Source organism: Hirundo rustica, chromosome 4 (genome assembly GCF_015227805.2).
Source record: "Hirundo rustica isolate bHirRus1 chromosome 4, bHirRus1.pri.v3, whole genome shotgun sequence".
Classification (NCBI taxonomy): Eukaryota; Metazoa; Chordata; class Aves; order Passeriformes; family Hirundinidae; genus Hirundo; species Hirundo rustica.
Window position 1 is genome coordinate 63,136,988 of NC_053453.1, and position 14,467 is coordinate 63,151,454.

General features: G+C 42.8%; 1 protein-coding gene across 1 annotated transcript in view; it reads left to right on the top strand.

The window, feature by feature from the left end:
* The window catches only part of LOC120752097 (potassium voltage-gated channel subfamily KQT member 1-like), a 411,281-nt gene that overhangs the window by 65,735 nt on the left and 331,079 nt on the right, over positions 1–14,467 (top strand). The window contains exon 12 of the mRNA XM_040062756.1: positions 5,717–5,831. Within this exon, the coding sequence (XP_039918690.1) occupies positions 5,717–5,831 (115 nt within the window). The remainder of the gene's footprint in view (positions 1–5,716; positions 5,832–14,467) is intronic.

A 14,467-nucleotide genomic window follows, 5' to 3' on the forward strand; every position in this document is an offset into this window, starting at 1 on the left:
TCTTAAAGGAGGAGGTGTAGGATGTGGCATTTCAGGAGTAAATGGAACTCTTGCCAGCCACAGATCTTTTTTCCACGCATATTGAAATGCCCTTAAAGCCTCTGCTTCTTCCAACAGAACTTTTGCTTTTCATCTTACTCAGCTGAATAGACTTGAAGGTCCCAAATGCTTTGTATTGGAAGGGACCTTAAAAATCATCCAGTTCCACCCCTGCCGTGGGCAGGGACACCTTTGACAAGCCCAGGGTGCTCCAAGCCCCATCCCTTTTATTGTGAGTCATTCTCATGAAGAGAACTGAAAACCAATCATGGGTATAATACAAGCAGAAATATAGAATTTGAAGTATCTAGATTGGTAGCTTTAGTTCCATGTTTTTATGAATGCTTTTATCACAGCACAGTCAGCAGACATTTAGAAATGTTTCTTCAGATTAAATTGCCAAGGAAAATCAGCCCTTGCTGGGCTGAGCTGTGGAGATCCCAGTTCGATGTCTGGGCAGGTAGGGAGGAGCAGCAGCACTGCAGGGCTTCTCTCCTGGGCTCCACTGATCTCCAGGTCCCTTCTGACAGGTCCTGTCTGTGTACAGGGAGATCCTTGCAGCTCTTTGTGCACTTGGTCCCTGACCACTTTGAGTCCGTCAACAAACCGTCTCGTCAGAGAGTGCCGAGCATCGCTCAGGTTCAGCAGAATGTGCACTTGCTCGCTCTACCAGTCATTTCATGAAAAATATTCAGCTAAATGTTTTAGGTGGATATGCTGCATTCAAAGAAGCTGATTTTGAAAAAAATATCTTCTCAAGCAGACATATTTACGATGCTCTAGAAAATGTTTGGAGTTGTTTTTGGGTTTTTGGGAGTCTTTTTGTTTTGTTGTTGCTGTTTTGGTTTTTTAATCTGGTTTGTAGTTTGTGGGATTTTTTTTTTCTGGTCTGTTTCTGGTTTGGGTTTTTTGGGGGGGTTGGGTTTATTTTTTAGGTTTTTTTGGGGGGTGTTTTTGTTTGGTTTTTTTTTGTTGTTGTTGTTGTTGGGGTTTTTTTGTGTTACATCCTTCTTGTTTGCTAAGTCTGAAAAGGAAGTTCAGGCATGGGAGGAGATAACACATCCTCATGTGCATTCAAGACTATGTTTAATTGTTGCTCTCTGCGTGCTTTCCAGCACTACATGCCCTTGTGATTTTCAGTAATGTGTTGGTATTCATTTACACCCCCCTGCCGTCCCATCAGTAATGAGTGGTTGAGTTCCAGGGGCTGTAAAGGCAGCGTGTGTAATTTGGCCCGCAGGCTTATCTAAACAAAAGAATGTACAACAAATAAAGGCAGCATTAGCGCGTTTTAAGTGCTGATTGTTTCAAATCAGATACACAGGAAACCAGATGTTGAAGTTTATCTAAAACACTTGCAGCCCAGTCTGTAACTGCAGCAGGAAGAGCGATCAGCACTTTTTGCACGGAGTTAGCAATGTGTCTGCAGCAAATACAGATTTATTCTTTTTCCTTAATTCACCTTTTCAGATGCTTTATTTCTTTTCTGCTTGCAAACCCCTCCTTAATTAATTTTGGTATGATTCTGCTGGTATTTGGGGGGCAAAATGCAATTCCTGTACATTGTCCTGAATTTAAATCAGCTGCATCTCAAAAGATGATGATAAATTTAGCTGCTTAAAATCAGGTACAGAAAGTAGCCTGAGCTTTTTTAGCTGTACTTGTAGCTCTAAGAGCTACGTGTGGGACAATGTATGTGGCATTTGCAGGTGGCTTACATTTGAATGTGTAGTAACAACATAAAATCACAGCTTCAGATGCTCAGATTTGTAACAGCTTCACATGACGCTAAAGTAAAAAAAAAAAAAAATCTCTTCTTTTATTCTTCTGAAGAAAGCCAGGATTTGGAGATGCCCCAAACCAGTTTGCCTCTATGCAGCTTTACAAATACAGTGTTTTTAAGTGAGGTGAAACAAGTTCCTGACACCGGAAAGTAGACAAGACATAACTGAGCTCACAGGCAGCTCATCCCTGCAGATAAAACAAGTTTAGTTATCCCCAGGATTTTCTGTTGAGGTGCAGTCAGACATATGAAATGAAATCATATTTATGTTCTATGTGTTGATGAATAGAGCTTCCTGGAATTATGAGAGGGTTTTAACAACTTCTGATAACAACTTTCCTTTTGCTGTTTGATTTAATCAGTTGCTCTCTTTTGGGGATCCCTGGGTCTATGGCTTTCACTGGAATTTGTTGTGCTGTGGTAGATACTATTTTGTATTTTCAATTTGCTGCTTCCAACCTTCCATGCTCACAAAGTATTGTATATTTTATAATGAAGCCAGTACAGCTTCTTCATACTCTGAGTAGTAACACAGGGAAGGGAGGGATGGCTTCTCTTTTCCCTCTTCATATCTCTTTGCCTCCCCTGCTTGATACTCTGCAACATCAAATGTAGGGCATTACTCCACCTAAAGTCAGTTTGGACAAGGAGATCTTACAAAAATAAATATAGAGAGGGAAGACAGTTGTTCTGGCTTGAGCTGCAGCTGCTACAAACTACCATCTGTAGTGGCTGAGCCTTACAACTTTAGTTTTATTTCTGGAAAACATCACTGCCATGTGTTGAATGTATTATAATGCTCCATGCTTGCTCAAAATGAAAGCACTATAATGATTGATTATTATGAATTACTTTATTGCTCAGGAGCTTATGGCTTCTTGACATTAAAAAAGAAATCATTCCTTTTAGCGTGATTTTGGGGAATTTTGATTTATGACTGAACGTTGCCGTCTGAATGAGTTTTGGAAGTTCAAGGAAAGTGAGTTGACTTCAAAAACTGAGTTGGTTCCAGAAAGAGTGCTTTGAATATGAAGATAACTGCTGACAATTCTGAAAGTCACTTAAAGGACAGAAAATATTTAGAAAATACTATGTATCACATGCATTTACCATTAGCATTCATTTAGGGACCAGAACACAATATTCATAGGTTAATATTTTAAAGCAGAAACACACAGAACTATACTGAGTTCTAAAAGCACAAAGGGAAGTCAGTATTAAACAACTTTTATTAGTGTTGCATGGGTAAAACAAGTATTCTCTGGTGATAGATTTAATATGTCCCAAAACTAATACTTTGAATTGTGTCTCTGAAAGTAGTAGGGAATCTCAGAATATCACCGCCCAAACACGATGGGCCTCAGAACTGTGATTTCTGCTTTAACTTGATACATTAGAGCAGCACTTCTGTGAGCAGCTCTTTTTTTTTTTTCTCTTAATACTTTTGAGCTAAATCTAGTCTGCAACCAAAATGGCAAAAACTGATCTGACCAGGGAAGCAATCTCCAAGACGTGACCCAAATACTTAATTTTATGGCGTTAAGTACACAAGTTTCATTCAAAAATCAGCTATGGAGTATGTGTTACACAACTCTTGTTTGTGTAGAATACATAATCACATCATTGCCTTTTTCCAAATGCTTGCAGGAATGAGAAGTGCCCTCCTTGTGGAATGAAACTGCCACAGATGGTCACAGCAGTCCTCACCAAGCTTGTCCTGCTTGTGTAGGTAACCAAGCAGAGGCCATTAAATCCCAGGACAAGGTTCTCCACATCCCAGCAGAAGGTCCCTGGTCAGAGAGGAGGCTCCAGGGGCACCCTGGGAACAGCAGAGCTGCTCAGCACAGCGTGTGGGAATTGTGAGGAAGCGAAGGTTTTGGAAGTGGCTCCTGCTGTCATCCCCTTTGCTTAGAACCACTGTGCAGTGGAGCACATTGCAGCAGGGAACACGTCTCAGAAAAGGAGTTAGCAAGCCAAATGTAAACAATTAGGGTTTTCTGGGTTTTTTTAAGAGTGCCTGGATGCAGATAGCAAACAGTGGTGTGGTAAATCAGGGAGGAGTTTGATAAAGCAACAATAGACCAAACCCCTAAAATGACAGAATTAAAATATAATCCTATGACTTCTTATGGCAGATGTATTGCAGTAAGTTTAGTATCTATGCAGTGCTGTGAAAGAGGCGAGCTGCCATGGGTTAACTAGGCCCTGCTCTGACCCTTTCAGCAGTTCCTTGTGGAGTAGGAATTGATAGCAATGCAGTTTTCCTGCTAATCTGATGTGCCTTATATGGGCACAGTGACTTAACTCTGCCTTGGCTCACTCCCAAGATCTGCTAAATTCCTATGAGGAAAACCTCACTGCAGCTGAAGCCAAAACTCCCCCAGCTGAATTTTGCAGATGTGAACATGTGCCATGTTACTTGTGCAGAGATTGGTGCTTCCCAAAGCCACGTAGTTCTTACAGGAAAAATGTCTTATCAGAACAAATGCAGAACTGGCAGGTCTTACAAAATAAAACTCATCTAGAACAGCCAAAGTCTTTCAGTAGTGCTGGAAGAGCACAGAAGTTCATGCTCCCAGTGCCAGGAAGATTTGGGTTTCCCCTGGGAATACACAGTTTGCTTGTGATTAAATGCAGCAGAGGTGAATAAAATAGATTTGTCATTTTATGTCCTTTGTCAGTGTTCACTTACACCATTTGATAATTCTATTCCATAGACTTTGTTTTCCCTCCTCGCCATTTGGGTTATGGCCCTTCCAATAGCAAGCTCTGATGTTTTAGGCTTTTTAGTATTTACCTTGAACTTGAATGCAATCCAGCTGAAGTGTCGTTCTGGAATTAACTGGCGATTTCAACAATTTAATTTTCTAGGAGTCAAGGTTTCTTACTTCTGTCACGTGGGTTGTTATCGCAGCATATGCCAATGACACTATTCACTTGTTATGATGCTTAATTCTAGTGATTCACCCTCACATTTTTTTCCCTCCCTTGAATTCGTGTCCTCCTATCCATTTTCCAAGCTCTGTCAGCTCATGTGCCAAGATTTCAAGGATGATCAGAATTAAAATTTATAGGTAGCTTCCTTAGAAACTGCTAGGAACACCAGGTATCATGAATGAAATTGCTTTTAGATCAGAGCAACTTAAGCTAGATATACTTTGTATCTTTTGAACCAAGTTAATGTGGGAAAGGATAATGAAGAGAGCTTGCAGCAGAAATAGCTTTTGAATATTTTTGGGTCTGAACTTAGAAAGGCAGGTACATGTACACTGCACACTAAAAGAAGTCAGCCCTATATTAGATGGAAATGTGTTTTGAGAGGTAGATATTGAGAAAACATTGGATTTTAACACTTACAGGGCTAGCTGCAGTTCTCTTATTTTTGTAGCATCTTGGTGAACTCCTTCATTAGCTGGCCATTATGTTTTTGAAATCTGTAATGAAATTTGTACCTTTCTGACACGTGGAACATGAGCTAAACCCCAGCACAGCTTGTATCCACTGTGGTTATCCTGCAGAGCCAGCTGCATCCAGCCATCTGAGGCTTCCTGGTTCATGGGAGAAATTTGGAACACTGGTGGTCACGGTGACCAGCGAGCACTTCGGTTTCAAGTATTCTGTTTGTATGATAATAGCATTTTAAATACTAGTTCTGAAGGTATTAAAGCATACATATCAAATGGTGTTGAGTGAGGAAATGGAGATCTGATAGTTTGTACTGTCATGCCCACATTAATATTGCAGATATTAATTTCTGGTCAGAGGAGACAGCCCTCAGGAAGACAAACCTTTCTTGGAAGATGTTCCTTGTGTTTGAGCTATGTATGTGCTACGGCAAGAGCTTGTAGGTTTGTCTCCATAATGTATTATGATCTCTTTGAACCATTTGTACAGGGAAGAGACGCTTGGAAGGATACACCCCAGACATGTCACGGGCCAACAGCTTCACTGACAACATCGACCTGGTACCTGAGGAGTCTCCACTGCCAGCAGCATCCGACGTGGCACAGTGAGTGAGCAGCAGCTCCTTAAGTGATCACATAAATGCTCATTAACAATGAGGGACACCTGTCACCCAGTAAGAGTTATTCCTTTTGCTGGGTGGCTTCACTTGAAGTGACTGTGAGTTTGATCTGGTTTAACTAAATGTGAACATTTCCTACCAAATGCAAGCCTTAAGTTTGGTGGAAGTAGCCAGATGCTTGAAGAGCAGCGCTGCTCTGTGATGGCTGGCTTGCAGTCTTGGTGTCTCAGTTTTCCTACTTTTTAAGGCAGCTAGCACAGTTCCTGAGAGCTGTGGGCTTTACAGAAGGTTTTATACTTACAGACTTCTCCATCAGGTTAAGCTCTAAAGCAGTCCTAATATGAATTGATTGGACATCTAAGTGATACAGTAATAGATACAGCCTGAAAATAGAAAGGCTACCTCATGTAATGTTTTGATAAAGTGGGCACACTTTTAAGGAAATTATGTTCTACAAATATGAAAGTGAAATTCAGTGAAATTATTGTCTAGGACAGAAAATCCCCATCAGGGAGTTGACTGCAATTGTTGAATTATTGCTTTTACTTGGCTTATATATCTTGAAATAGAGAAAATAATCATGCAGGAAAAATCTATATTGTGCTTTAGTAAGATCTTGAGTAACCTTCATGCTTTTGTTCTGCTATATGTGTTCAGTTTTGGGCATGGGGATTCTGGAGTAAATTTCCAATGTAACGCAAAGTATTAAAACACAGAGGAAGGCCTGGATGGTGCCAGGCATCCAGGTGCCATAGCAATGCTTTATCTCCCATCAGAAACTGATACAAATAATGTGGGTGAGGAGACCTCCTGAGGTGGCAGGCTCATGAAAGTCTAGCTGATGTTATGGTAATGTTGGTGAAAAACTCATTTGTGATCATCCTTGCTTGAGAAAATATGGGCTTGTCACTGGAAAAATTCTGTAGTAAATATACGTGGTTGAAAAAAAAAAAACAAAACTGTTGGTTGCCTTGAGATAGGGAAAAAATATCCACAGTGGTGTTCAGGATGAATTTCAAAGCAATGTGATTCCATTCAATGGTGTGATTGCCTGTAAGAGGTTTTCTTTCACATACTATGTTTCCTTTCTGTCCAGGGAATTCATATGCATGATTTGTCTGCTACACCTCTAGCAGCAATACTGTGCTTTCATACCAGATGTCCCGGTCCCTTTATTACCCCAACATGTAATATTGGCCTGGCTTTGGAATGAGAGAATTTCAAATTGTTCTATAAAATTGGTCTTTTTTTTTTTTTTTTCTTGCTGTTATCCCGCAGAGTGCAAGCAAAGGGTTTTGCATTTGAGGAACAAAACCCCTCAGTTCTGATATTATCTCTACTGCTTAGTGCATGAAAAGTGGTGGTTTTGTGACTAAAGCTGTGTAGTGCAAACTGTAGCTGCATTTTTAGCTCCTATTGGTGTTAGAACGCATTTCTCCCTTGTGGGGAAAATAAGGAGTAGCAGAAAGGTAATAAAATGCATCAATGAAAAAAGAAATTAAAATATGGACAAGTTTAAAGTATTTGGCTTCATGGTTTAAAGTAATAAGGTATGAAAGGATTGGTTCCTCTTGATGGAGATGTCAGGTGCATAGAGATAATGATCGAGCAACTGCAATTTCTAATTTAAGGATTTTTATATTCTAATCCCATGCTAAAAAAAAAGGAAAAAAATTATAGCTTCTAAATATCTCTAATAAACTTCAAACAGAAGACATAAGGTGGAAATAGGTAGAAAGCATATAAGGTGGGAAATTAGAGCTCTAGAGGTGCCAAGTAAGAGCAAAGTGAAAACATAATTTCATCTAGCTTACTGCTTCTAAATTGAGCATAATAGTTTTCAACTCTATCACTGATCCATCTCATTTTCTTTGTCTGAAATCCTGCATAGTAGGATGCATTCATTTAAGAGCTGTCCTGATTCCTGAGCAGGGATGCGTACTGCCTCCTAGTTTAAACTGCGAAATGTGTGAGAAGCACACAGCACGTGTTCCACTTATGGGTCCAGGTTGAAAATCCCAGTTCCAGGGCAAAGAGTAAGATTTTGTGCTTTTCATCTCGTTCAAGCAACAGCTCCCCTCCTCACCAGCGCCTGTATCCCAGTGACTCCAAGGTCCGCAAGCGCCTGAACTCCCAGGCGCAGGCGATTTACGCACTTGACGTAGCTTTACGCTATTCACAAAACGCGCGTGAGTTACGCACTGTGCGTACCTTACGCCTCTTGCGGAACCGCCGCCCGGCCCTGACTCGCGTCGCCGGCGTAACCCAGGCAACCGACGTAAGCGACTTGATGTCTAGAGGATAGATTATACCGGGTAAAACACAGAAGAATAGCTGGATGTTTTCTATGGAATCTATCCGTATAATATATATTCGATATGCATCTATAACATATCGATTTCGTGTGTAGATTTTTATAATCTAGAGAGAGATTTGCCTCATCCACACTTTGGTCCTAGGTAAACTCAGTGCAATTCCCTAGCTTGTCTTTTGGCAGCAGTGTAAGCAGGCAGGTGTTGGCTTGTGCTGCGCTTGCTCTGGTGTGTGAGCTTTCCACCAGAGCATGGCTTCTGCTCTTCACTTCATTAGTCCAAGAAACCTTCATCCTAGAGTCATAACAGCAGTCCGTGGCTAGACAAACGCGTTCCAAGAGTAAAATTCAGCCTAAAGAGGATTTGGGTGGGTGTGTATATGAACACGCAGTGAGGCTTCCCAACTTGCAAAACTTCCCAACTTGCAAAAGAAGGGAAAACTTGGCTTTGCTGGTATGACAGGATCCCGCCCATGATGACACTTTCACGAGAGGCACTTTGTGAACTCAGGTTGGACTTTGTGGAGCTCCAAAAGCTCAAGTTTGGTTTGCCTCCAGCAGTGCTTTAAGCTACAAAATCAATCCTGTGGTAAACCTTGATTTCAAAGTCTGTAACTGGTCATTCTGAAGCTTCCTGTGTTGATCATTAAACACGGTGCCAGGTGTACAGCTGTCATGCTTTGAGGGTTGTTTTCTGTCACGTGAACAGTAGATGCTTGTGAAGTCTGCTCTGCAGGATGGCCGACAGCAGAGATGCTCTCTGGTGACATAAGTGATGCTTTAGGCCACGTTCTCTTACCAATTGCTTCTGGTTTTGTGTGGGAAAGGCAAATGATATTCCAGGAGAAGAGACTGGCTCCCCCTGAGGCTCATTGCCTTAGGCAAACATCTGTCACCTCGGTCCGCGCCTGTGTGTGTCACAGAGTCACGTCCCAGTAACTCAGGTGGCTTTTGCCAAGCAGGTGCCAGGCTGCTTGAAAACTGCTGATATTATTGTTTCGGGTGATATGTGACTGAAAGCAAGCCACTTCAACGTGTTGCAGCACTTCCCCCGGTCTCAGTGGTGGAGGCATCCACCAAAGGAATTCTGCTGGGAGTGGTCCATGCGAGGCTGGAGCAGCTCAGCTGCCCTGGTAGAAGCTGTCAGTCAAATGGAGCAGCAAGCTGGGAAATGGAGCTTGAGGGACTTTTCTGTAGAAACATAGCTGCTTTGGCTGCCTTCGACAGCTGGGGTGATGTTTGTTTCTGGTGATCTCTGCACAAAGGTGAACAACTCCTGAGGCAGTGGACAAAAGCATCGCGTTGCGTTTATAACGTTGCGGCTGCCTGAAGTTCTTGCTGAGTATTTCTGGTCCGTTTCCTCAGGGGCCAAAATCTGGTGTGCTGCTGACCTGAGCAGAGCTCTGTTGGTTTATAATGCCTGCTTCTGAGATGTCCAAAGATGGATAACAACAACCTTGTTAGAGATGAATCAATTCTGGCACATGAAAGAAATAGAGTCACTTCAACCAGCTGATGAGTCGTTCTGTTTTTCACCAGAAATGTTTGGACTGCCTGACGTAATTCCTCGGCTAGTATTTCAAATTCTCTGATGGGCAGCCAGAAGGGGACTCCATCAGTGTGTCACTGGAGCTCTGCAAGAGTAAAGGAGGACCCAATAACTTTGAGACTTAGTATCTTCATTCTTTTTTTTTTAATCTCCAGCTGGTTCTGTTTTTATTGTGATGACATGAACCCTTGGCCACGACAACATGTTCTGTCATACACCCTAGTTTTAACCTTCCATCAGGAAAGAGAGGATTTGGGCAATGGCCTTTGCTGGATGATTTCACCAATGTGGTCCCAGATAGCACAGTCTGAGGAAAAGTATTCACAGCAGCAGCTTTAGGGGCAAACACGGTGGCTTTGTTTTTCAGAGCTCTGTGTTGTCTAAAGCTCTTTCTACTATAAGGGAAAGCAAAAGTTAGAAATCCTCTATGTCAGCACGGTGAGGCAAGTGCAGTGAGTATGCATTTGGTGGCCCCCTGAGGTGACACGAAGCTGAATGCCAGCTGGTGGGGGGGAGCAGGGCAGGGCTGCAGCTCAGCAGCGGCAGGAAACCTGTGGCAGGTGAGATGGGCTCCCGATGCCCGTGGTGAGGGAGCAGGAATTCCTCAGCTGGAGCAGGCTGCCAGGGAACTGAGAGCTCCACTTGTTGCCCACAAGCAAAGCGGGGCTGAATTCCTTTTTCTGGGCTGAGGGCAAGAGCACCAGTTGCTCTTCTTTCTGGTGCTGTGTCCACAGCAGAGTCAAGCTGTGCTTAGGAACCACGGGTTCAAGCCAGTGTGCTGGCTAAAACCCTTTGTGCGGAGTCTTAGAAAGCACGAAGGCACTTGTGCTGCATCCCTGTGGAGGAATGTGTGTGTTGTGGCTGTGAAAACAGCTCACTGCTTCAGTTTGAGCTCTTCAAGTCATTCAGAAGCACACACCTGAATGTGGAAGCAACCTGACAGCAACACTGTTCTCACCTCCTCTAGATTTTTATTTGATTTTATTTTTTAATTTCAAGCTGATAGCACAAAACTGGCTCTTAGATTGTTCAAGGGAAGTTTCACCTACAAAGGGATTAGCAGGAAAACGCAGCGTTAAAAAGTGGTTACTAAAGAGTCAAGGGAACCCGGAGGAGGAGGGAAAAGATAGCCCTGAGGTGAAACAATGGATGCAAAGCAAACCTCTTTCACCAGGGCCAAGTGTGAAACCTCAGCACTGCCCGAGGCTGAGGGTGACTGAATGGCCTTGCTCTGTGTCCTCACTGGGGAACCCTGACACCAAAAGAGCGTCCCTAAATTAATCTCCCAGAGGTGAGCAGGAACTTCCCTGAGGATTGAGGCTTAATGAAGCGGGGGGCTTGGGTTGTCTGTGTCGCTGTTGGTGCTGGCTCCCGGCTGCCTGCAGAACCAGACCAAAGCTGCTGCCCACCTCACCAGAGCTGGGCTCTGCAGGGATTGGGCTGTGGGGTAGCCGGGGCACTGCTGTGTACTGGGGTGGAAAATCAGACTTGTATCCAAAGGAGGATGCTTCATGCTTAGTCTTGGAACGTAGCTTTTCTCTTTAAAGGCAAGTTTAGGAACAGTGTTAATTTTTTTTTTTTTTTCCATTTCTTTTTTGGGTGTGTTGTTGTTGGTTGGTTTTTATTTTCTGTAGAGGAAACAGGCTATCATCTGAATGGCAGTTATGAAATACGAGTAAATTCCTTCATTGCCCACTAACACAGAAGTTTTAGACAGTGAATGGGGCAAATGATCAAGCTTCTGCTTAGGCTTTCAAGCTTACCTGAGGCGTTGTCACAGAGAATGAGCGTTGTTAAGCCCTTGAAAGAAGGGATGTTAAAGCCATCTTCTGGCTTTCAGCCGTCCACTGTCTGTAGATGGCAGTGAAGGTTTTCTCAGGGTCTGGAAAAGAGTTGTTGTCCTCCTTGGTCTCTGCTTGAAAATCGAAGGACACAGCCTGTAACACCAAGCATGTTTTCAGGTATTTTATGATTTCGGTCTGTCTCTGCAAGCTCCGTTTCTCTTTGTATTTTGATCAGGACTTCCTCCTGTAGCTTCTTGCTTTTCATCTCGTTCAAGCATCATTTCATGCATCATTTCATGCATCGTTCAAGCAGTTTTCATCTCGTTTCCTCACCAGCGCCTGTATCCCAGTGACTCCAAGGTCCGCAAGCGCCTGAACTCGCCCGGCGCAGGCGATTTACGCACCTGACGTAGCTTTACGCTATTCACAAAACGCGCGTGGGTTACGCACTGTGCGTACCTTACGCCTCTGGCGGAACCGCCGCCCGGCCCCGACTCGCGTCGCCGGCGTAACCCAGGCAACCGACGTAATTCCCACTCTGGAGCGCCTCGAACGCGCGTGTTACTGATGCACTAACGCTGTCCTCAGTGTGGCGCTCCAAAATCTTATGGATTGCTTCAAAGAAGGGTTTTCACCATCATCTGTTGTTTCTGAATAGAAAAAAATAGGAGGTAAAGCAGTGAAAATACAACCGACAGTAATTATTGCTCATCTGGTTATATGCTTTTTTACCTCTACGTGGTCTTGTGTTGAATTACACTTTTTACCACTGCCCGTTTTTGTCTTGTCACTTCTAATTTGGATTTCATTAAAAGGGCTGCCTCGGGATTTATTTCAGCACCCAAGGTATTTTTTATTACCATGTAATATGAAAGCAAGGCCGGCATTACTATAAATTGGTGCCATTATGCAATCGCCTTTTTTAAGAATTTGACTCTGATTCTCTAGGGGGTTACACATATTTTTGAGGTTTTGTTCTCGAGTCGTTGTGAATTTTTGCCCTTTTATTCAGAAAGTGAGAACATTTGGCCAGTGGAGGGCACTCCCCTATAACACAGGAGAATCTGAAACTCCCCTTTCGGCTTTCCAGATCCCATTTGCCATTTCAGCAAGCGTACCTATAAATGTAATTTATCTGCGTCTGAATTTCCCCATTGTTAAACTGGCAAGTTGCCACACTAAGAAAAATCCCTACTATACTTAAACATCAGTTTAATGAGAAATTTAACCGACCCCCAAAGGCTCAGTTCAGTGTGGTGGTTGGACTTTTCTGTTCTGGAGCACAGACCATTGTAACAGCCCACTGAAGGCTGTCAAAATATAACTGAATGCATATTATCTTGTAAACCTCTATGCATCAAAATTGCCATATCTGATGGAACAGTTTGGCATAAAAACTTGCTTTGGAAGCAGAAGCTTCTTCAAAACATTTTCTATAATTGATTTTTTTTTTTTTTTCTTAATGAGTTTTCTAAGCATTTCACAGAATTTTAAAATGTGAATAGAATTTTTCATGGCAGGGGTGTGAATGGACTCTGGGATATATGGCTGCAAATATCTGTCTTGGGTAATAAATAGTTTACAAAGAATGCATCTGTTTCCAGATAAAATTAAAAACTCACATTTGTGGCTTTGCTTTACACAGAAGTTATTTATCTCAGTGGCAAGTCATAAAATAGGAAAAATAAAAAAGGCTGCTCTAACTTTTGTTATTGAAGGGGAGTTGGACTGGATTCCTGGTATCCAGTACTGGCACCTCTTGCCTGTAGCATGAGGACAATGCCAGGGAAGGTGGAATCACATTATCAAGGCTTTTGGATGTCAGAATTTGGCAAGGTTTTAGTTAAATATTATTGTAACTCAATTGTAATTTCCAAGCTCCATGACACATGACAATATCGTAAGTGCCTCTGCGTGCAGCTGTGATGGAAGTTTGGAAAAAAATATAACATGGAAGGGTGTTGTTTGCTGAAGGTGACAGTGCAGCCCTTCCTATCAGACCACCCCAGCCTGTCAAGGCCAGGCAAAATAAAATTGTGCCACGTGTGGTGCTCATGTTTTAGGGAGGGGAGTATAAAAACCCTTGGTGGGAAAAGCGTGGTGGTTGCACTGCACAGAGAAGTGTGACTCTGCCCCTTAATTAGAAATAACCAAGCACGTGTTTGCTGTTTCCCCTGATCTGGTGGTTTTGCAGTACTCTGTTTTAGCGCTTCTTCTGTGAGATTAAATTGGATGTGGCTGAACCGTGCCTGTGCCTGTTCTGGTCACAGGCACTTGGTTGTGTTCATTGTCTGCTTGGGTAAAATATACTGAGGCAAAGGTACGAATCCATGGTGTCTGCAGCCTAAACGTTCAGGTCATTGCAGAGGTGGTCAGGCTCCATCCATAAACCATAGGGTGTGTTTTGTATTGGCAGCATTCAACACAAAAAACACTTTAGAAATTGTTTGTGCCAGTTGTCCTCCCTTTTTCCTTCCATGGCTGCTTCCCTGAGCTGCTCCCGTGACGGAAGCAGCCCCTCTCTCATACCAACCAAAAGCGTAACAGGGACTGTAGAAGCAATTAGGGTCAAAAAAGGATGGAGAACAGCTTGAAGGTATAGAGGCACTTTTTTTTTTTTTTTTTTGGCTAGGACTTGTGGGAGGGGACAGCTGAGATAAAAACCTATCATTCTTTCTAAGGCAGGAGGTTTACTTTTACCTTAATAATAGCTGAGTGTTACCCTGGTGTCCTTCTGAGCATGGGCAGCAGCCCTGCAAGCCAGAATCCTGCCTTCCACTTGAGAGAGTCACTTTCAATCCTTACAGCTTGCTTTCTGAAGAGGTGACATGCCTTTCGAACATGCTACTCCTACAGACATCATTTCTGAGGCAGCATCAAGCCAGGAGAAAATATTAAAAAAACAAAACAGAAACTGTAAGTGAAAGTTAAGAGAGCTCAGTGTGGTTGTGACAAGCTGTGATGGGTGCATTAGAGG